At 38.0% G+C, this 23,921-nt stretch overlaps 1 protein-coding gene across 1 annotated transcript in view; it reads right to left on the reverse strand.

Moving 5' to 3' along the window:
• PTPRG (protein tyrosine phosphatase receptor type G) overlaps positions 1 to 23,921 on the reverse strand; it is a 324,449-nt gene that overhangs the window by 114,332 nt on the left and 186,196 nt on the right. The window contains exons 5-6 of the mRNA XM_072421218.1: positions 23,507 to 23,602; positions 524 to 656 (exon numbers count right to left, since the gene is read on the reverse strand). Of these exons, the coding sequence (XP_072277319.1) occupies positions 524 to 656; positions 23,507 to 23,602 (229 nt within the window). The remainder of the gene's footprint in view (positions 1 to 523; positions 657 to 23,506; positions 23,603 to 23,921) is intronic.

Here is a 23,921-nt window from a genome sequence, read left to right on the forward strand (position 1 = left end):
TTAATTCTTGTAAGGAAAAATTAAAGTTTTTTTTTTTCCCCACTTTCTTTATGTGCACCTGCACCTTTGTCAAAGCAGAATGTGTGAGCCGTGCTGTGCACACAATTCCCGTTACTGTTGTAATTTATTTTATACAAGGTAATGCACATAGGTTTTGTTTATATATTACAGTATGAGAGTAATATTGTGCAGTAACCCCTAACAGCCGACCGGGAATTGGCTTTCTAAAGCTTGGAATAGGAAAATAAAGCTAATAGAATCCAATTTGTGCTTGGTTACAGAACTAATCTAAATTGTGAAATTAGTATTAGTGGCTGAACTCCTTCCAACCTGTTATTAGGTGAACCAAGCTTAAAGCAGATATAAACCCCAACTGAAATGTACTTTGTTTGCTAAAAACAGTGTGTACAGTGTGCCAAAAACAACAGACATGCTTGTCTATAAAATACTGTTTTCCCATTTACGTTTATGCATTTTTTATCTCAGCAACACTAATCTCCTGCAGACTCTTTCAGTGACTTGCTGTCTACATGCATGCAGTCCAGGAATGGTTGCAAGGCATTTCTCATGTTGAGTTTACTGATAATGACAACCTTGGATAATGCTTGCTTAATGTGTGTGCTGAGATGGGCATTTGTGGTCTCCATACAGAGCTTCTGCAGGATGACAAACAGCATCATGAACATAATGGAAAACAGGAAATGTCTAAACAAGGACCAGTAAAATGAGTGTTAGAACTTTCGTTTTACTTTCATTTTCTTTTCCATTTGCCAATAATCACTTGAACAGGGGTGAGATCACTTAACAGTCAACAATAAAAACGATACTAGTGACTGAAATTTGCTTTATACTTGCCATCTAAATTTAACCCCGATGAAGGTGTCTCCTGGAGCCGAAACGTGCTGGCTGTTTAATAAATACTGTGATAAAGTTTACCTGGACTATTGAAGAAAACCTAGCATTCCCTTTTCTTTTCAAAACTTGATGAATAAACCCTAAAACACCATGTTCCTAGCACTTCCACTCTATCCAAAAGTAAATAAAAAATCTAGGGCCCATAAATGGGTTCGTATCAACAGTCACTAACTACTCACCCATACACACAGATGAGCAATATTAATTACAAGTCTGCAAACATAATACAACACCCCAAAATGTGAAACAGAGGGTAAAAAGGTGAAACATCAGATATACCTATACAGGTAAATTCAACTGAATGTGATCATACCGGAAGACAAAGAGTTCAGAATAATGCAAGGCACACTCTACCACAAACGGCATTACTGCTCCCGGGAGCCGTTCCCTAGTAATAACTGGCAGTTGAGCTCTACAATAGCTGCTTCTCTCATTACAATGTGTATTCCATCTACATGAAAGGGCATTATGTGGAATTCAAAAGAATCCAAAGTGACACTTGAAGTGAGATCACTGCATTGTGCTCTAGTCTGCTAAATTACAACTGGGACAAAATGTGAAGTCAAGTAGTCCCACCAGATCACACGATGCTGGCCTGCACACTCTCAGGTTACATCTTGCAGAACAATATCTGTTTACTTTAATACTCTACTCTTGTCTGAAACCTATGCAACCCCCCGTGTATGCGTAGAAGGCACGAGAAGAGAGAGAATGCTTTAACTCATCCCACAAAGTGATTGAAGAAGCACATAAGGCGAGGTCCCCAAACATTCAGACCCTGCAGTCCTGCCTTCTTCATCCTCCTCTTTTTCTTCCATATCCTGGCACAAATAGAAATTCTATTCTCGCTAAACAGTTTGTAGTTCTTGCTTTGATCTTTGCTCTTCTGCAGGTCATCCCAAGGTGATAGGCACCAAGTGTACTGCCTTGGAAACTAAACAAACAAAAATTGCAGAGTACTAAAGGTAGAAAAAAAAACATACCCTCCAACAAGGGCAATAAAATTAAAGTATTACATGTTATGTCGAACATATCAACTTGAAAAATTTACAAGCACTGCAGAGATTCAGTAAAACTCAGTAATAATATTCTGTTTATAAGCTTTAGTATCTTAGGGTTTTAAACTTTTAACAAGCAAATGTAATGCCAGGTCTTGTCCTTATCCTGTGCCTTGCCTGTAAAGTTACTGATAGAACTGAAGTTTTCTTTTCAAATCACAGTAACAAAATTGGTTAGCCAGGATTGAAAGTGGTTGCTCCTACTGCTCAAGTAGGACCCCCCCCCCCAAAACAAATTGTGGTTTTCATGCCAAAAGGGGCACCCCTTAACTAGAGCTAAACAGGTGACATGTAGTAGGTAAATTGTGTCACTAAAATCTACGGATTGCTAAATAAACAATAAAAATAAAAAACACGTATTAAATATCTTTGGTGTAACACAATTGGAGCAATGAGCCATAATTTGAAATTCATTGCTACTATTGTAACTTATGCTATAGGGAACTATTTGTTTAATCTTCTTAATGATTAACTAGTACTACTAGTGAATAATTGTTTCAGATTTCAGCAGTCTGAATAAACTAGTACATAGTAATTAGTAAACAGTAATATTACCAATGTAGCTCAATCCTTAAATGACTTTGAGAATGCTGGTACAACAAAAAAATGCCAGTGGATCTGTTGAACACTGAGTTGAGTTTAAACATAATGAGCCCAAGTTAAAAATTGTGAGTTACAAATTTTATTAATGCTGTAAGCCTAGTAATGCACTATGCAATTATTTACCCATCAGCTATACAGAGGTATTACAATAATATAGTAAGCAGAATAACTCTCTGTTAGACATAACTGAGCAAACAAAGCACTTAACATTAACATATCTTTAGTTTCTTTTATTGTTGGCAAGTTTACAACAATGCAGTACCTCAGAGGTGTGGTCTATAGCCAAAAAGGTTACATATCATTGCAGTAATCAGTCAGATAGTGAACCATGGAATTATTTGCTTATCAGGAATAAAGAAGTATCAAACAACATAGTAAGCAACATAATTTACTGTTCGATATAACGGAGCGAATGAAAACATTAAGGTTAACATGCCTTTAGTTCCTTTTAAGTGTGCAATGTTGACAAGTTCTCAGCGGTATTATATGTTCTGTATTTATAGGGATGCAGCAATTTTGGATTAGTTGCCACACTGCGTTTAAGTTCACAGCAGCGCTGTACCTCAGAGTTGTGGTCCATAGCCTAAATATTTGCATATCACTCTCTGTATTAGTCTGTCATTTGCAATCCCTATTTAATGTACAGCACTGCGTAATATGTTGGCGCTATATAAATCCTGTTTAATAATAATAATAATAATGGCTTATCGCTGCTGTAAATCTGGTACTTTACCATGTGATTGTTTACCCATCATCTATATAGAGCTATAAAAATAATAATGTAAACTACATAGATTCCTGTAAGACATAACTGAGCAAACAAATTCTTTATGATCAGCATTCCTTTGAATGATGACTCCTGTTTGAGTACTATTATGCCAAGATTTGTTACCAAGAAGTTGACTTTGAAAAATTATAATTTCTTGGTCATCTAACCTCAAATCCTTTTCGCCTTCAAATAATGACTTTGGATACGGGTTCCTGTTGTATTAAATCTTATTGGGAGTGTGGCTTAGTAGTGATAATTTCCTTTACAATAAAAGCCATGGAGCATTTGCTAGGGTCCATAAAATCAGTAGGAAACAGAACAAAAGGTCCTAATATTGTCCTTCACAGAATACACATTTCTCTGTACTCAACAGGATTAACCAAGGAACATTTTTGAGATTAGGGTTCCTTTAAATAGAAAATATATTGTGCATTGGGGAAATTCAGTGAGGCTTTGTTGTACAGAAAGCTAAATTGTTCTTATTTGATATTTTAAAAAATGAAAGCATTTGATAGAGGTAGGAAACGCTGAAAGTTCTTTGTCATTCTATAGCAGTAAAGAGATGATTCCATTTAGTCCATGGAGACTCATGTAGTCAATCGAAGTCCAAAGTGCCTGCCAAAATTTCACTGAATTACCTCTTTAATCTCTCCATGGCACTCCGAACTAAACTGTAAGTGTTTGGACAAGGGCTCAGAATGGCTGCCAAATCGTTGCATAAACAGGCATTCTATGTGATAAATAAATTTCTGGAAATTATTACATCAAAATGGAAAGCAGTTGGACTCGAGTGCTTTGACGTACCCAATCTTGTACATTATAGACATTCTGCATCGCTGTCTTAAAATTTATATCTAGGGGACAAACGTGGACTTATGATTAAAAATGAAGAAAATGAGTGATGACGTGTATCTGCATTCATCACGCGTGAATATATTACCGGCACAGAAGTGGTATCTCTTTTTTTATGCCTAGGGGTATGTTATTGGAAGAGAAATTTCTCCGCCAAGATTTGCGCACCTATTTTTCATGTCCCGTAGATTGATTGCCGTTCACAGCTGCAACATTAAATGACTCCGAAAGTAGAACAATTAATCCTAAATGCTATTTGTACTAATCCTAACTTGTCAGCCAGTTTTAGATTTTCACCCACATAAAAAGGAGGATTTGTGGAAGCTACAAAAATAGATTAAGGTAAGTTATCGTTCAAACATACACCCCATCTTTGCTTGATGGGAAATTTTTCCTATCTACTGTAGCTACCTTACATGGACTCTATAAGTGTTTGGGGTCAATTTCATTTCAGATGTCTAATATATTTTTTCTTTTCTGGACAATCTTTCCTTTACAAATATACATTTTAACAGGTCCCACATGGTACCCATTGAAATACCTACCTACCTTCAGACTTGCTCTGGCTGATTATCAATAAACCATTAAAAGACTCTTTTGATCTACATATAGCCATCCATGGTAACCCTGCCCAATTATGAATATTCATGGGCTGTGCAGACACCACAGCCCAGGTCCAATCTCAATGAGACATCATTAATCAACTGGGAAAATCCAAAATGAGCAATTCAATCTTCCCTCCACTGTGTGCACCGGATGCACGATCAACTAGACCAGGAAATAATCATTTATGCCTAAGGATGCTTGTAGTCCCATACAATTCAAATATAACTTGACCAACAATCCCCATACTGTACGTATGGGTATCCTAATGTAAATCTGGAACTACTCTTAGTCCCCATAGTCCTAACAGTGGAAACGTGCTTTCAGAGTTGCATTCCACCATGAGTACAGATTCTCTGCTCCTATTTTGCTGAAAACTGCTTTTTTGGACATTCTGAAAAAGGCTTTCGCTTCAGCACTGCTAAAATGGGTCGAATAACGTTCTGCAAATTTAAAATGATTTTCACAAATGGGCACTCCTGATTTATTGTTATCAACAGAAGACGAAGACAAATAATTTATGGCGGAACAAAATATTCTAAGAGGAGAATTTTCAGAACATGCACAAGATAAATAACAGGAGGAAAGCATCAGCACTCTGTGCCGTGCTGCTAATATGGATGATGTATAGTAAGTTGTAATGATTTATAAGGTACCAATCCCAGAGCCGTGACTGAAAAGAAACAAACTGCTTACTGTTAGCACAAACCCATTTTCAGATATAGGATGGGGTTTGATCTTAGCTTATCAAACAATGGCTTCTGCTTTTATAACTCCCACAAATTAACATATTGAAAGGAGTGGAAAGTCTATTAAAGCAGGTATTTCACGGTAAACACAAATGGCCTTATAAATGACATTCCCAAAAACAAACCATCCTGAAAAGCAAAAGGAGGTGCTTATATCACCCTTCACAGAATGATGGGTGTCCTCAAACAAGGGGGAATCTTGTAGATCTTACAGATGCTGACTCAAAGTCAAAGGCTTAAACTTCAAGCTAGAGGCTGCAGCTGCATAATGAGCATCCTAGTTTGTATTAAAAATCAGAGGTGCAACCAACTCTAAGCAAACTATTTTATGTTTTGGATCATCACAGATTGCATCACACAGATTAAATGTTTGCTTTAATGTGTATGTAATCCCTAACAACTATCTCCTTTTTTTGTTCCCTTTCAGTCTGTTAAACCTACCAGTTAAAGATTTGTATTATATATATATTGTATATTTTGTATGCAAAATAAATACATAAAGATTATTTTCAAAGCTGTCCTCTAAATACGGTTTATATAAAGACATTTTCCCATTTCGTATCTTGTACTACAGAAAAATGAGTAGAGAATTAGTAGTTGAGCAACAACTGTGCAGGGCTGACATAAAGGGCCTGATTTATTAAAGCTCTCCAAGACTGGAGAAGATAGACTATCATGGGAAAACCTGAATGATGCACCAAACTTGGAATGGATCTGGCCCAGGATTGAAAACATTTATTAACAAATTATATTAAGAAATCCATTATAGATTGGTGGATCACCCAGGTTCACCTATGATAGTTTATCTTCTCCAGTCTTTAGTAAATTGGACACAGAGTCTACATATAAAATAAATGAATTATACATAAAGAATATGACGTTTTTCCATAAAAGGAAATTAGGAGATTTTTGGCAGATAGTTTCTCCTTCATTTTTTTCCTCAATTAAAGGGGTGAAGAACAGGGAAGGGCAGTGCACAGTGCCAATCAAAATTCATTCAATCCAAGCGCAACAATGCATGTAAAGTGCATTATCATGCGCAACAACAGGAATCCAGCTTAAAGGTTTTTAGCCAGTTTAGGTTCTTTTTGGTATTTTTATTTGATAACTTTACATATATTTAACTGTAGGGTGCTCTGCATAACAACTGTTTTTTTACTTTGTTAGATTGCTAGCTTGGTGAATTTCAGAGTCTGATGGTAAAGCTCCGGACAGATGTCAGAAAGATGCCAGATTACTGTAGCTAGAAATTAACTTTTGTGATTGCTTTCAGAAACAGGAAAACAAATGAGTGTTTTTTTGTTAATAAAGAGATTGCCAGCATTCCGGCACAAAGAGTGCAAAAGGCACAAAATGCCCATTTATATATTTTGATATTGTCTATACCGACTCATGTTTTCATGTTTAGGTGCCTGTTAGGACTTTTTAGTACAGATTATGTGAGCTGCCATTTCTGACCTGGTTGTAAAAAATCCAGCTTCCCATCTTGATGTTCTGATCCCTTGTATTTAATACCTTGTATATCTCTGAATGAGTAGCAGCTCAGGTGTATAGCTAACTGCATGATAGCTTCAGGTGTGACAAAGTACGGAAACCAAAAGATCAGCTTTACATCCAGGCAATTATCATTTATTGGAATAAGTTTAGTAATGGCAGCTTCCATAATCTATCATCACAGGTCCTCTTTACTTAGGGGTCCTTGTCACGTTACCATGAATCAGGTTTACTCTGTATACAGAACACCAGCACTGTGACGCTCGTCTGGTCAGCCATGCAGAAGGCCCCTTGGTGATTCTGCTGTAAGACCTCTGGCATATAGTTACGTCTTCTAGAAAATGCATTCATCAAACCCAAGGTTTGCTCTCCTAGTAGGTTTTGCCTGTTCTACTTTCAGTTTTCTGGAAGACGTGACAGGTCTCCAAGACTTCCGCCAGAACTTTGACCTGTGGCATTTTCCATGCCTCCTGACAGGTCAAGTAATGCCGCTGGCACCTGTCTAGGATTGTAGGAAACGTCTATAAAAGTCATAAAGCTGCCAACCTCTCAATTCACGTACTGCAACACAAGAGATAAGCTTGCTCCAGGAACAGAAAATGTCCTTTATAATAGATTTATTTTACAGCATCTCTCTTAACAAAAGATATTTGCATAAACCAAAGGAAGGTCTATTCACCGTGTGAGGCTGTATCTAAAGTTCAGCCAAAGCAACATACATATATCACCTATCCTTTAGTACAATTTGGATAAAACATTTTTTTATATTGGAAAATAGCTAATGGGTTCAATGCAGAATAAATATTCAAGGCAGTTTTCATGCCAAAGGATTCATATTGTTAGCCACCTAGTCCTATGATTTACACAGAACAGGGCCACAGCAGAAGACTTCTTTTTTTATTTTTGATGCAGGTAAACTCATTTTTCGGTTTTATTCCTTCCCCCAACCAGTTACTGGACAGTAAAAGGAGAAGTAGCAGTCTGATTAGCCTATGTATGTCACTTTTGGCATGGTCTTTGATCAATAAACCATGCAGCACAGCCGACTAACCTCTTTGTTGCTTCTCCCTTTCTATTCTGAGCTCGGTCTGCCTTTCTAGTCCATACAAGATGATACCATGTTCATTTCAAGTACCTAATTAACTGTTGTACAGCCAGGCCAGTACAAATCTAATTCCATAGACTAAGATGTTTTTGATCCTGTAGTAATTCTCTATTCAAGTCAATAGGGCAGTAATATGTTTGTACAGGAAGCCTGACACATTTTAAATGTATTGAGTGGGCTAAAAAGAGGTGCTTGGTTAATTATAGAAAAACCTGAACTTTTACTTTCAGGCCCTTAGTCGCAACCCTAACCTTTACAATAAATTAACCCTCCATTTTCTATACATTCCCATTAGGTTATGGGGAACAGACAATTTTTCTTCACTTGTAATCACACGTACAATACCTCCTCTGCTATAGAAACCAATGGTAAGGACAGGCACTTCACAAAGGTTTAGTAGCACTTGCATTGTGCATTAGGGATTGACAAAGCCCTGTCTTTTCAACATAACAAGTCTCATGTGAAGAAGTACTTTGTAAGTCAACGTCTCACATAATGCCAGGTAAATTCAAATCCTTGTTCGATATAATGAGATTTTAAAAGCAGACAGCGACTCTGGCGTTCACAATTCCCTGCGCACTTCTGATAACACTAATGTAATAAGGGTCACGTGACCAGGCTCGGCTTCAGCATGAATCATGCGGATATAGCCTCCTACGTACACAGTCTGGCTGTCTTAGACTCTAGTAGTTTTCTTGGCCTCATCCTTTTGTTGAATAATAAATTGATAGCAAATGGAAGGAGGCATGCTATTTGAAATGGATGGGGATTTTTTTTTATTAAGCTGAGAGAAAAGACGGCTCACAATGGCAAATGTGTAAATGGTCTTCTTTTGTGATGAGTGGAGACCGGAGACGGTGCCATCTCCATGTGAAATGCACTCTGTCGTACAGCTTCTCAACTTGATGAAAGAAGAGGATGGCAATATTCACATGTAATGAAGCTTATCTTATCGTCTCTGTAAGCTTGCTCTTTCTAGAACAAGGTATGAAGGATACTAACCTGGCCTATGGACCAGGTCCAGCAAAAGGGACGAGTATCCTACCAGTTATCTGATATGATACAGAACAAGAATGACATTACACTGTACTCTTTTTTTTGATATTCTGAGACTACCAACCCCATGAAGAATGTCAAAGCACTCCAGAAAATCTATTTTCTAAATGTGACCAGGTAGGAGAAGCATAACATTGTATGGGGGTCACCAGAACAGTTGTAGAGGAAATATCTTCCAATAACAAAGATTAAGCTTGATTTCTCTCACTGACCATTGATAGGGCATGTTTCTCTCCCACTGACACAATGATGGGGTTTATTTTACTCTATATGAAGCCGTATTGACTTACAACTATTTAAAAAAGGTTGAACTTGATGCTGGGGTAGGCACCAGATCTGTTCAGTGCACGTAACTAATTTGACCTTGTGTCAGCCTCTTGCAGTCTTCTGTACAGCATATCTCAGTAAGGGACAGGAAGAAACAGAACAAGAAGCCTATAAGGTGTGCTGCAGTGCAAGGCGCACGGGAGGGGAGAGAAAAGTAACAGTGCTGCTTCTCCTTTCACTATCCAGCTACAGGTGGAGGTAGGAAGGGGACCTGTCAAGGCGGGCTCACACCTGCCGATTTTGTACTTCTCCCCCCGGCTGACATCTAGCTAACTGTTCAAGGACCCCCAGGGTAGTACTGGTTCAAAAATATGCACATTTGACAGCTGTCAGCAGTAAAGGGTACTAGTATTGCAGGGAGACGCTTACTGTAGCACTTCCCCATGCGGCAGCATTTCTTGGCATAAGAAAGCAGTAAATGCACTAAAACCTCATTGCCGGTGTAAATTAGCCTTTAGTAAAAAAAGAAATTGTGGCAGAGAAAGATCAAGTCCCCTCTCCAGGGCTGTGCTGTAAGTCACAGGACTGGGTGGACACAAATACAAATCTTTTGAAAACAGCTCCCATTTCATCAGTGTATTAAGCGGTTTGCCTGAAGATTATCATTAATATGGTACAGTTTCATGGGTACGGGTACATTATGCACTAATATTCTGAAGATTATTAGGTAACTGGACAGGGCATTACCAAAGCATTGCAGCTTGTTTATAAAATGTGTGTATTCTCTACAGACACTTGTATAGAGCCTCTAAAAAAAAGTACAAAGTGTTTTGATTGACTTAGCAAGAGCGATTTCTGTCCCCAACTACTTGTCAAGCTCAAATGCTTTAATGTATGGGCAGATAACCAGTCAAATGAGTAAAAAGGGCTATTTGGTATGTCACAAGCATTCTCTAGAACGTCACACAAGACAGGCATGTTGTAAACACCTACCTCTGTCATTAAGTGGATACAGCTGCATTGTACTGATCATCAGTGTGCAAGATCACGGGGATACCATGAAGCTGACAGGCTTTCATTTCTTCCAGATGAATCACTCAATGTGGTTATTACTCAATATTATAACTGCTTTACAGTGCTACATCCTTCTTACATCTCTAAATCCTTTCACACGGGTCCTTATATAAAACTGAATTATAGGATTTAAAGTAAACCTGTTACTGTTTCTTTCTTTTGCTTAAAAATCTCATGCCTAGCTTTGGTTTCATTGGACCACCTTCCACCCCTCCATTCTGGAGTAAAACGGTCTTGCAAGTTGTCCATTTAAGGTTCCGATTTATCCAGTTTATTTTATAACTGGAAATAGTCACATTCTACTGCAGTGTTCTCCCCAGCCCCTTCTAGCCGGGACCCGCACCACTGGGAACTTTTCAGTGACCACCGGGCTGTTTTTAGGTGAATACTGATGAGTTGGGTCACAATACAGGGGCTGCCACTCGCCTACAATGTCTTGCCACCCTGGTTAAAAAAAAATTCTGGGTTAAACACTGTACTTGATTGTTCTTCGAATGATTAAGACATTTCCAAGCCACTTTAATCGTTCATTTTTGTAAGCTGTTCTCATGCTCCAGCGAAGCCCCGCAAGTTCTTCTTCTGGGTGGAATGGTGCCCAGCAAAGAACATACCCAATGGGTGTTCCTTATCAAGCCACCCTGGGCTCATTAGGTATTTGCTGCATGGGGCAGTGATGATGTCAATGCGTGGAACCATTTTTGTGGCTCACTACCAACGCAGAAAGAATTGGACTTGTGGAAGGCATGTAACGGACTAGAAAAATTGCAAGATATAGGGTAGGAATGAAGAGCATATACAGGAAAAAATAATACTAATGGAAATGTTTCCAGGATTAGGAATACTGGGGTGCAGATGGTTGTTAAACCACAAATGGGCTTTAAAGAGGAGTTTATCTGAACTCTATAGTCATAAAACTATGACTATAAAAAGTTCGGAGTACATGTTTTTTTGGTAAGTTAATACTGCACTGATTTCACTGGTCGCCTAAATCTGCAACAACTGTGCTCCCCACCACCCAAAATGATCCATGTGCCATTCGCCTTTAATTTTCCTATGAAAGCCAAGAACATGAAGACTGTACGCTTCTATTACTAATTGGTGACATTATATGAAAGGTTGATCAGCGTTCTCACAAAAAAAAAAAAAGATTTGAATATTGATCCACTTTTAATACACAATCCAGGTTTTCATAAATATGCATTCCAACCTTTGTCAAATCTGTAATATGCCATATCAACTTTGGAATGTAAGAATACAAAAACCTGTGTGTGAAAGCCTACGATTTGACTGATTTAACAAGGGACAAAACATGTAATCTGGTCTACATGGGTTGTGTATTGATTTTGCTGTGTATTTAAAAGGATCAGTAAAAGACAGATAATACCTTAAGAAAAAGCTGACCCACCTTGGGTGTGCTGTTAATCGTGTGACAGAACCCCAAGAAGCAATTTAGAGGTGAGCTGGGTATTGTCCCCACTAGTTAGAGAATTGCCTACTATATTTTCTAGCCTAGTAAAAAAAAAATGGGTCTAACATTGTTCTTCCATTTTGCAAACTTTCTCTTTTCTACTTTTGTGTTTTATTATTTCTTTTTAAATAACAATTTATACCGAAAACTATTACTGTAGCTTATTTTGATTAGTAGCCATGCTGAAGTTTCACTTTGAATAATAATAGTGCTGCAGAAATGTACATATTTAAAGGTAATTTTTCTTCTCAGCCACATCTTATTTCCCTGATGTTCTTTCTCACCGGAACTTCTTAAGTTTCCTAATTAGTTTCTTTTGGTGAATTAGAGCTTCACAATGTTAGTTACCATAAAAGCCAATTGAACTTAAGCAGGGTTCATTTTAAGTCCATCTGGAGGTTGTTAAGACAAGAATGTGGTTGAACATGCTCCTTGGTATGCCTTGCAAGCTCCCTGTAGAGGTGGCTCATTTCAAATGTTCCTTTCTTTCCGGAGACGTAGGAAGCGGTGTTGAGACTAATTGGAACACCCCAATGTTCGGCTGGGGGTTATTGCAAAAGCTGCAATGATAGTCTTTGAACTTACTGGGCTCTTATTAAATTTGCATGTTGCATAATATCATTGATTGGGTAAATGCTTTGGATCAGCTGGTGCTAAATGCAGTGGAGGATAACGTTAGTGCTTTGGAGCTTTGTGATTGATCATTTCATATATAAGATCTTCTTATTAGGAGCATTATTTAGCATCTATCAAGAAATAAACTCTCTCTAATGTCCTAACCTAATTTTTAAGTAATTTTAACTACCTGCTGCTGTGGGGACTAAGCCAGGGCTGCAGGGAAAGGCAGTAAAAGACAAGCAGCGATCGGGGAAAAGAAGGAGGGAGATGTATAAACAGACACTGTGCAAACTAAGGTTAATTAACTCATTGATCAAATTAAAGAAGCAGAAACACTATTTTTTAGGCATCATTTGTCTTGCGGTACAGAGACATCTGAATTGTCAAGAACGTTCAGGATAAGCTCTAAGGGCATCTAAGCTTTCAGGGCAGACATTGTTCAAGTGGCTAAATGCTATAAAATATTTACCTTAAGTATACAATCTAAAATGAATATAGGAAATAAAGAAATGTACTCTTTTAAAGAGCCAGACTGCTCTAAATTGAGTTTGTTAGATGCTGGATGGTAAGACCTCTTGACAGGTTCTTTTTTTTACTGGGGTAGTTGAGTTTCTTGGTCTGCGCACCCACTGTGGCCATTTTTACTTATCCCCATCCTCTGCTGTATATTTTTAGTTTATTTTGTATTATAAAAGGATGCTACAGGATTTGCTGACGAACATAAATAGGGAAGGGAACACCTAAATCACTCAGAAATGTGAGTCCGTTAAGAGCCAGGGACTATGGCAGCGTGGGTTCTCTATTTAAATATGCAAAACCTCTAATTGCAATGTTCTTTTTTTCTCATGATTTTCAGAGAGATATAGCATTGAACCAATAGAGGATGTGTTTAGAAAAAGTACTCTTCCATCACCAGTAGGGAATTCTCAGATGATCAGATTAGGCCATACAGTACCTACCTCACGAGGAGGGTAACCTCTGAGTATCAGGACTGCCGCAAGTTTCATACATTGCACAAGAATTGCTGGTCTTTCCCAAGCTAAAAGGTTATCCATTAAGTGATTGTATTCCATAAATACTGAATTAAACCCATTAATAAAGACAGAAATAAAGTTTTACACCTACACACAGGAGTGCATAAATCTTCAGGAGAATTTTAATCTCCCATTACTGTAGCTCAATGAGTTAATCCGCTAATTGAGAAGCTACATTATATAGGCAAGAAAAGTCAATATAGATGTCCCCCACTCCACCCCACACAACTCATTTAGAACCTGCCTAGAATGCCGATGAATTAAGATCTGCCACATTCAGGGAATTGCGGAATAATTTGCTCTTTTCTTTGGATAATTATAATCAGCAGGTTGCCTCGTCATCAATCTTTCCTGTAAACCACAAAGGTTGCAAGGTAATCGGAGTGCTGTGACGGACTGCTGGAATTTTAATGCGGTAAGGATCTAAGCTTGCTTTGCAAATTTTCTTTCATACAACTCCCAGGAAGCGCCCGTTATTAAGTTTGAAACCTTCAAATGTAGGTCTTTGGTTGCAAATAATTTCACTTTGTCATTAATGTCGCTGTTTAATAAGTAGGCATAAATCTCACAGCTAAGAATTTCCCCAGAGAAGACACTAGTAATAACAATAATGTCTGCTACAGAACTATGAGCTCAGGAAGCCAAATATTATCCAAGATTTACCTTAGGAATTTGCTGATGCAGAGAAGGTCTTCAGGTTTCTTATCTAGCAGACAAGTTTATATAAATTCCACCATGCATTTAAGATGTCTAGACCCAACCCAAAATAAAGGTGGTTGAGTTAACCAACAAGACACAATAAAATGATGTTAGATTTTACTAAAGAAAAATCCTAAAAAATTTGAGTTGTTTTCATTGGGGTATGAAAGATATTTCGCACTTTACATTTTTTTGTTGTCTACGAGCCCAAAAGGGAAATCAGTTTTAACTCATGGTATTACCAGCAGAGGCTTAGCAATGAGCATATTTATAGGTTACACATTCTGGCATGTAACAGGCAACTGGTAGGCGCTTAATCAGCACATAACTGGTTCACAAAGCAGGAGATGACAATGAAAAGTTCCCCAGCATACCATGTAAATATGGGCTTGTACTGTACATGTAATGGGATCTGGCCTCGGGTGATAGGATAATTTTTTTATAATAATCTGAGGAATTTTTGAGATTATTCAGAATTTATTACATGGTGTATTTGATCTGCAGTTACTCTCCCTCTGACTGGCTTCAAATAGATTTTTCATTTATATATTTTTGAACAAGAATGAACCAATTACAGAATATACAGCTCAAATCAGTTTTATTTATGACTGCATTCATTAATCAGACTTCAGCAAGTTTTGGGGGTTAGAGGGGGCCTTTTTTTTTTTTTTAAGGCTTAAGGAATGCAAAAAATAATGGGGTCTGGGAATTAAATGGTAATATACTAGAGGGGAAATTAAGTTCCTGTGGTAGACTGCTTTAAATCTCCAAACATGAATATTCTGCATTCCAACTCACCCAAGGGACATGGCTTCCTAACAAGACACACTAATATTATGGCCCTGATCTGCTGCACATGGCTGCCCCAGAAAGTACATTTGGGATAAAATAAGGAAAAAAAATGTCTTCATCATCAACATAACAGAATGTGAAATAAAATCCAAAAGTTGAACAGATGTTTCTGGAAGAGAAGAATAAGAAATTCAACACCATTGGCAACTGTCAAAGGTTGGATTCTGTTCACTTTCCGCGCTAGTTCCTGGGACAAGACTTGGATAAAAAATGCCACAGATTAAAAAGGACACAGATAAAAAAGTACAGATTCATCGGCTCATTCTATTCTGATTTATTGGAAAGGTAAGTATATTGCCCTTTTAGCATGATTTTCTCTATACACCTGCCAATTTGGTGATAGGTGTCCTTTAAGCAGAGCGACAATGCTCCCTCAATAGTATCAAACGTACAGTAATTCATTTTACTTGTTGTCTGCAGATGCTTGCTAAAAAAAACCCTGCAATCCTCATAAACCTTTGCAGGCACTAGTTTTTCATCCTCTTATAAAGGAGGCTCTTCTTTGCATGCAATTACGGTAACTGAGAATTAATTTATTCCTTTGTTTCCAACCTGTGTTGCTCTTGCGACACTTAAATCTCTATTTGCTGCATTATCACAGGACCATTTGACAAATTAGGCTCAAATGTGTCACCCAGCTGTTTTTAAGTAGAACGTGCTCGGCGAAATGTAAGCGCAGAAGATATTTCAAAGTGTGCTGAATATTTCATTCTGAAAATGTTCCTCAATGAATCTTTAACTTCACTAATATATTCCTTGTCCCCTCTCTCTTGCTTGCCCGGACGCATTAAATTTAAGCAGCCTGGAGGACATGCTCTGTTTTCAGTGTCGGCGTTGGCAAAGCAGCTCTTCTACTGACTCTATACTGACGCAGCTGTGATACTATAGAAGTGTTTCTACTACACCTGAATGTAGCAGTTGAAACTTTTTTCGGATTATGGCTGGAATTCTGGAATATATATATCCTGGAACAGGCTGCTGGTCCTACCAATGATACAGAGTGTGAGTCATTTAAAATTCACAGGGGTTAGAAGAGCAGAAGGGGTATTATCAGGAGGACCCAAGAGTCCAAACATGTAGTGGTGGTTGAGCAGGTCAAATCTTAGGAGCTCAAAACACTTGAAAACTCAGAAAACAAAGCTTTCTATGAGACATAGAGATCAGAACCCCTTCCTGGCTGCTGAGAAGTGTAACTTTCTGACTTCTCCAACAGGTCTTAAGTGCTTCTAATTCTTGCTGTAGAACATCAAGTAAATGAAAATCTCCCCGAGAGTATACAAAAGGGAAAAAAATGATTACGAACATGACAACACTACACTGAGCTTGGTGTCGCTATGGTCAAATCCTTAGTGCTATATATTCATGTGATAGCAGCTTTTCACAGTACGTCACAGTAGAGTGCTGTGACATGTTAAGAGCATCCCACTATTTGGAAATCTAATGCAAAAAAAATTTGTTCAACTTCACATCTGATTTACATGAGCACTGTGACAGGCAGATACTCTAACGCAGAGTAAAAAAACATGCAATTTCATTTTGTACATCTTATAGAAAATTTTGAAGCTAAACTTGAGTCTTAGCTTTATCTATAATAAGTTTTTATTGAATGATAAACACGATTATAAAAACACCGTATAAAAATACAAAAACAATCCAGTATAAAACTCAAGGGCGGAACAAAAAGACACATTTTTGGAAGGTAAAAAAGAAACAAAATAATGAATATTCGAGAAAAAAGCATTTAGCACAAAACACAACCTTTTATTTCTCATCCAAAAATACACAGGTAAGTACACTTTTCCATATATGTACACATAACTACAGTTACCATCTGAAAACCAAGTTAGTTCAGATAAGCCTGGATTGCAGGAGAGTTTATAATAGGTTCCATGACATATTATCTGTAGAACCATGCATTTCCCATAATATTTGGGATTCCATAGCTTCAAGTTCATTATTTCACACATCCATTCAGCAATATAGGGAGCCATCATAGAGCCCAAATGTCCAACTATTACTCTCTGGTCTGCTTAAGTCTTAATTTAATTGAATGCTCAATTTTATTGCATGCACATAGTAAGCCTCTATCAGTGTGCATTAGAAAGGCAGATAAAGCCTGCCTTATTTCCCAGTCAGAAATGTCCAGCCCCATCTTGTCTTTTCTTCCCCACCCCAGTGGATTTCAATTCAAATAATGGAGGCTCAGCATCTACACACATCTAGCAGCATTTAGGTGATCGTCTAACCAAAACTATTCTTTCTCCTTCTGCCTCTTATATAATTACATATTCTTGAAATCAGGGGACCTTTCACATTTAGGCTTAAAAATTCATATGGAAGTTCCGAAAGTCTTCTTTTTTTTTTAACCAGAGCTCCTCTTTAAAAGAACAGAGGATTGTTTTAATGAACACAACCAGATGCCAAGTTTCTCTCTTCTGAAGAATAATAATCACAACACAAAATGAAAACTCAGCTACTTTAACTTATAAAACATTCTGCAGCACAGGAGCAAATGATGTGTGGAGCGTCTGGAACTTTTGTTTACCGGCCAGTTAATAAAAATCCATTCTGGATTGTGTTATAGTATTGGACAGATAATAACCTACAATATATATAATATGCCCATCACTGTTTAGTTATCAACACAAGGGATGATCAGAAACCATTGGAAATCCAGGAAATCAGGCCCTCCTTCTGACCTGTAGTGCCCGGGGATCTCTGAGTGAGGGGAGAATTTTCACAGCTCCATTCATAAATGCAGCCGTGATACTCCTCTCAGAGTGAGTCATGCGGCTTACATTTATAAATGAACGTGGCCGTGGGAAAAATCAGAGGATTTTTCCCACGCTGCATTCATTCATGAGCAGCCAGCGAGACTCCAGGAACACATACTACAGGGCTGCAACAGCAATCATTGCTGATTGATGATTGATAGACTGGTCTCGCCAGCCGAATTTACAAAGACCGTTCACACCTACATGTTTGGTAAGCAAGAACACCCCAATTTGCCGCGAGACTGAATTTAATGAATTTGCTCGCTCATCCCTAATCAACACTGGTGAGCATCCCGCGGACAAATATTTCTTCAGCTGGGTACACCACTCTACACCTGTACAGTAAAATGAATTCAGCTGCTGATTTTGGTTTGGTAATCATCCAATGGTATATATTAATATTGGGCCTGGCAGGATTCTGATATGAGGAAGGCCATAGAAAAGGGTTTTTAAGTGTATGTTCTGGGGTTCTCATCCTGATCCTTTCTGTACTACTAGACAAGTAACTCATATAGAACCTCTAAGGGTATGGAGATGTCTAGCTTGCTTGAATTGTTAAGAAAACTGTTTAGATTCTTACAAGAGGAATTTCATTCAAAAATGAGAATTAAGATACAGCACTGCAGTTTTGGTAAAAAGCATGACCACACAAAGTTTCAAGTCTGCCTCCAACCATTTTCTATCTATTATGTCCTAAGCCTACTGACTCATATGTAGACCTTACAAATAAGCACAATATCAATAAACAAACCATAGTGATACATGAAAATAGTTAAATAGGCCTTTTCACAGTTTGCATACCCTTGGTGCTTAACAATGTGCATTCCCCAGTTCAGCTTCAATAAAAAAAATGCATTTTTTTGTTATTGCTGTGAATGGAGCCCTTTATATTCTGATAAAAACAAGCCCATTCTACTAAGCAAAAAACATCCATGCCGGGTCATTTTGATTGTCCTAAACTGATTGTATATTTGAGATCCCTCAAGTTCAGGGCATAGTGATGGTCACTCTAGTCCAGTGCTTCTCAACCAGGGTTCCTCCAGGAGGATGCTAGGGATTCCTTGAGCAATGTGCAATTTGTGTATCTCAGGTAAGTTTAAGTTTCACCAATGATCACTTTGGCTAGCTGTAAGGATGACATTCTTCTTACTGACCACCACACTAATGTACTGTGATTATAATAATTTTAGCGGGGGTTCACTGAAGACCTGATAATTTTTTTCCATGAATAAAAGTTCTTCTATGTTAAAAAAAAGACCTAGACTTTTTAAAATGTACTGCTGCAGCCACTGAAGGGTCACCTTGGACCGATGTTTGCCTCACTGTCATACTATAAAGTCCAACTGCACCATTTGTGCAGCTTTCGAGCTGATGAATGCAAAACAGTTTCTGATATAATGCTGCCATTCATATGATCTGCAATATGATGCACACATGCTTCATATTAGGGTTGGTACTCTATCACAGGCCTTGTTGGTTCTTCTCAAAACACGGCGTTTATGGCTGTGACCATAAATTTCACATTTGGCCTCACCACTCCAAATACTTTTGGTGCAGAGAGTTTGAGCCTTCTCCACACTCCAGTGAGAGTGTAAACTCACAAGCTTTTTAATAAATATGTAATTTTAAATATAATAATATAATTTTGAAGTGATAGTAAGTCCACAGGAGGGTTCCTTTTCCTTTTGTTTAAAACTTCCACAAGAAAAGTTGAAATTTACACATTCCCTCAGCTGCCTTAATCTTTGGATTTATTGATCTTTTTATGTACTCTTAAGTCACCTCTACTTCTAAGTATTTCTTCAGCAAAGCCTCAGCTTGAACCTTCCAGGTTTGTGACAGATTTACCTTGATTCCTGAATGCATGCATTAATGATGGAAAGAGCTACTTAGAAAAGATTTAGAGTAAAGCTAAACTGGCAGGAGGCTAAAGATAGCGGCCATGCAGCAAGTCAAACGAAGAAAAGAGCCCGCCGCTGCATCTAAAGCACAATGCCTGTTGCTGAAGAAAGACAAGCAGCCGAGCTACAGTAAACAGACTTGAGCAAGCGACTTGTCCCGAGAGAGCCATTGTTAACTCACAGCTAGTATTCCAGTGCAATTTGGACAGAAGCCCAGGAGCTACAAGCACTTAATGCTAGCAACTGTGATCCGTTCCATTATTTTGTTTGTGGCCCCGGTAAAAGGAAGAAAACAAAAGTACAAAAAAAAAAAAATCATACCTTTTTAAATCAAGAATAAGATAGGATTAGACTGCCAGACGTGCTGAGGAGCTGAGCTGCTATTTAACTTATGCTGCTGGCAAGTAAGCATTACTTCTACAATCAAATATTTTTTCTATGTATTCATGCACACTTAGGGCCATATCACTCAGGTGATTTATGCACAGTGATTCTCCTTCTTTTCATGCTAAGAAAGTCATTTAGATTTTATACAATCACTAACTTGCTCGTTTTTTAGTGATTTGTAGTCCCTTTGCTCAAGGATTGGGTTTTAGCAGTATTTTGGTGACTGGATCATCAATGACAATCGCTATGGGCTTGGCTACAAATCACTATTCTATTCCATTGTAGGCAGCATGCCCAGTGACACTCATTGCTGTGAATACCTGGCAGTAACAATTCAGAGCAGAAAAGACAAAACCAGCATGGCCCACAGCACAAATATTTCATTTATTCTTTAGGACAATGAATACATAAAAGTGGTCACGTCAAAGTGGTGTTTTTTTATGTCACTCCTGTTTCTTTTCTGTGCACCATAGTTGGTTTATAGACTTATGCCTAGTCTATAGATCTAGTTTCTTCTGAATGCAATATTTTTTCATATCTGTGCGCTGTTGGTGCATTGTGCAAGTGCTCTGAGGTGCTATTAAACCACATGGCAAGGCCAAAACTACACATGTTGCTATAAGTATTCCGGTAATGTGTTTTACACTGCACTATTGAGAAGCACATGTTCTGAAAAACCATTACACACATGAGCACAGTCCAGAAGAGCTATTACATTTTATCATGTGGGCTTTCATGAACAGTCCTCCAAAGTCAACTTTGGAAAAAAGATCTGAAGAATCAGAAGACCAGCCAAAAGGATGCAAAGTGAAGGGCATATGTGACAATATCATTAGGAAAAAAATGGGAAGATAAAGAAAATACATTTCTCATTCTTTTCTGCATAAAATGCATCAAAATCAATCTGTTTGTAGACCAGAACTATTGTGAGCCTGATCTAATGGAACTTTTAGTTCCCTAATGCTAATAACTCTGTGTCATTGTAATTTAAGTGAATATGTTGCACATGTTTTAAATTGTTCTGAATGTTTTTCCAAACAAATTCATCTGACACTAAACTCCTTCCTGATCTCTGTATTTTTCCAAAAAACGTCAAATATCAATGGAAGAGCAGTATGTAGATTTACAGCTCCCTTAAAGGACATAGGAAGACGGCACCAACTCTCTTGAAAGATTTAGCGTAGTTCTTGGAGCAATTACTACTCTCAAAAAAAGCATTGAAGGAGGCAGATTAAATCCTGTTAAACATGGAAAAGAATACGCCTGCTAAGTAATGTAACAAAACCGCAAAAATAAAAAATCTTCCAACAGCATGAACACCTCACTAAGCATAAATCACACTTCTGGGTCACAGCTGTACAAGGTATGTCTTCCGCGTATGATACCCCTGGAGTGAAGGAAACACAAACCTCAGAAGTAATCGCAAATATGTGTATTTATACCAGCACTGCTTTGTTACAGTTTTCCAGATGCAAAAAGAGCATAAATGCGGAATCTGAACAGAGGGGATCTGCTTGTGTTACTGTATTCTGGGCTTGGAACCAAAAGCACACAGAGGTTGTACCTGGTAAACTGGTTATTACGGCCACTAGGGTGTAAGCTGGCTTCTATCCAGCTGCAGATATAACATCATTATAACACAAGGTAGGCTTGTTTGTATTGAACATGTAAATCTTCCTCGTTGTGTTGACAATATAGCAAGGAGATGGTACTGACTTTAAGAAGACAAAACAAAGTTTTTGTGTATACATGTGGGGACAATTAGAGACGCTGTTATCTTGGCAAGGGGGCAATTAGAAATGGTCAATGAGATGGGGAAAATTCTACTTGTATGCAAATTGCACAGACATGAAACTTATCCAAGCAAATGCTGCAAGTTTCAAAGTTTGACTGGCTCACAGGGGACTTACTGCATGACATTTGCAAAATTTCTGCATCTCATTGACCGTGTCTAGTGGCAATGTCACTGGAAAGAGACTTTCTCTATATACTCACCTTACCCCATTGCTCTGGCAATGTCACTACTCTGGTAATGTGACACTGCTTGGGCCTAGCACCTGGCTACTAGATTTAGGTGGTCATCGCAGGAGAGCAGATTGCATGCTCTTCCATACCTCAAGGTACTGGGTCTTCTCTCCAGTTGTGGAGGAGCAAGGAGGAGCAAGGTGTAGCAAGGTTACACTAGTAAGGGGACAGCAATGACCCTTTCCAAAACCCCTGTCAACTTGCCCTGCCTGGACATGAAAAACTTCAGGAATTAGGAAAATGTTCGACCAATTAAAAAAAAAAACAAGACTGGAGAGGATACACTTTTATCAGTGAACCTGGGCGACACAAAATCCTGAAATGGATCTGGTTGAAAACATTTGCTAACAAATAGCAAATTACGTTTTGTAAATCCAGGTTTGTTGGATCACCCAGCTTCACTGACAAAAGTGTATCCTCTCCAGTCTTGAAGAGCTTTAATAAATCAGGACCATATTTTCCAAAATTCAGGGGTGCATTTTTTGCAACATGGTTGTCATGTGCCAGTAAATATTCCTTTCTTTCAGTAATTTTTAACAATCTGTAACGGAGACTGTGATTCTTGGCTCGACACAAAGTGAAGCCAAGCAGAGTTCAACAGGAAGGACTCGCAAACACAGCCAGCCATTTATTAGCTCAGATTAACACTAAACTCCAGGAAAATAGAAAAGACACAAATTAATGCAGCTGTGTTCATTAATAAATCATTAAATGTACTTTTTTTTCTTTTAGTTTTTGTGTATACTGAGAAATAAAAAGGCAAAAAAATGCATTAAGAAGAAAGTGATAGCAAGAACATGGTCAAACAGCATCAATGGAATGTGAGGACTCCTACAGTTTGAATGAGAAATCATTAAAAATAACAATTAATATCCAGTGATAAGTATACCAGGCAAAAAGATACACACTATATACCCATATGGAAATTAACCTTGATTTCTGATGCATCACAAAAAAAAGAAAAAAGGAGCAGTGGGCATATAAAACTAAGGACAGATAGAGTCATATTAACGCTGCGGCAGGACACAGAATGTCATATAGACAACTGGGATTGATCAATGGAAGGGCAAATGATGGTGAAGCCAGGGAGACCAGATTTTTAAGGTAACCTAAATTAAAATTTGATGCATCTAGAAGTAAGCAGTATTTGCCCATGGACACAAGCCCAAAATCCCATCAACAGGTGTACTATAATTGACTTACCTGAAAAAAGACTGACATTGCTGCAATCAGTCTTTTATCCAAAATGGCTGCACCAAAACTGTCAAAGTCATCAGGATTGTAGGAGAAGATCTGCATCTGTAAATCAAGCAAAATGATTTGGGTTAAAACTTTTGGAGGTAGTCACAAAATAAAAAATGCATGCATGTAAAATAATAATGATTCGTAACAGAAAAATGTAAAATAAACTGTGGCCTGCATTTACATCTGATTCATCAAATGTTGGCACAATGCAGAGCCCCCAAAAAGTTTTCTCTACCTAAAGCTGTAGAGAGTGGCCAGTGATTGGAGGTTGTTCAGATGATTGATAGGTCACATGACCAGGTTCAACTAATCCCAGCTCTTTTATACTACTGAATGGTGCATTTCCTGCTTCAAAGCTGGACTCTGGTGGCCA

The sequence above is a fragment of the Pyxicephalus adspersus genome, chromosome 8, assembly GCF_032062135.1.
Source record: "Pyxicephalus adspersus chromosome 8, UCB_Pads_2.0, whole genome shotgun sequence".
In the NCBI taxonomy this organism is placed as follows: Eukaryota; Metazoa; Chordata; class Amphibia; order Anura; family Pyxicephalidae; genus Pyxicephalus; species Pyxicephalus adspersus.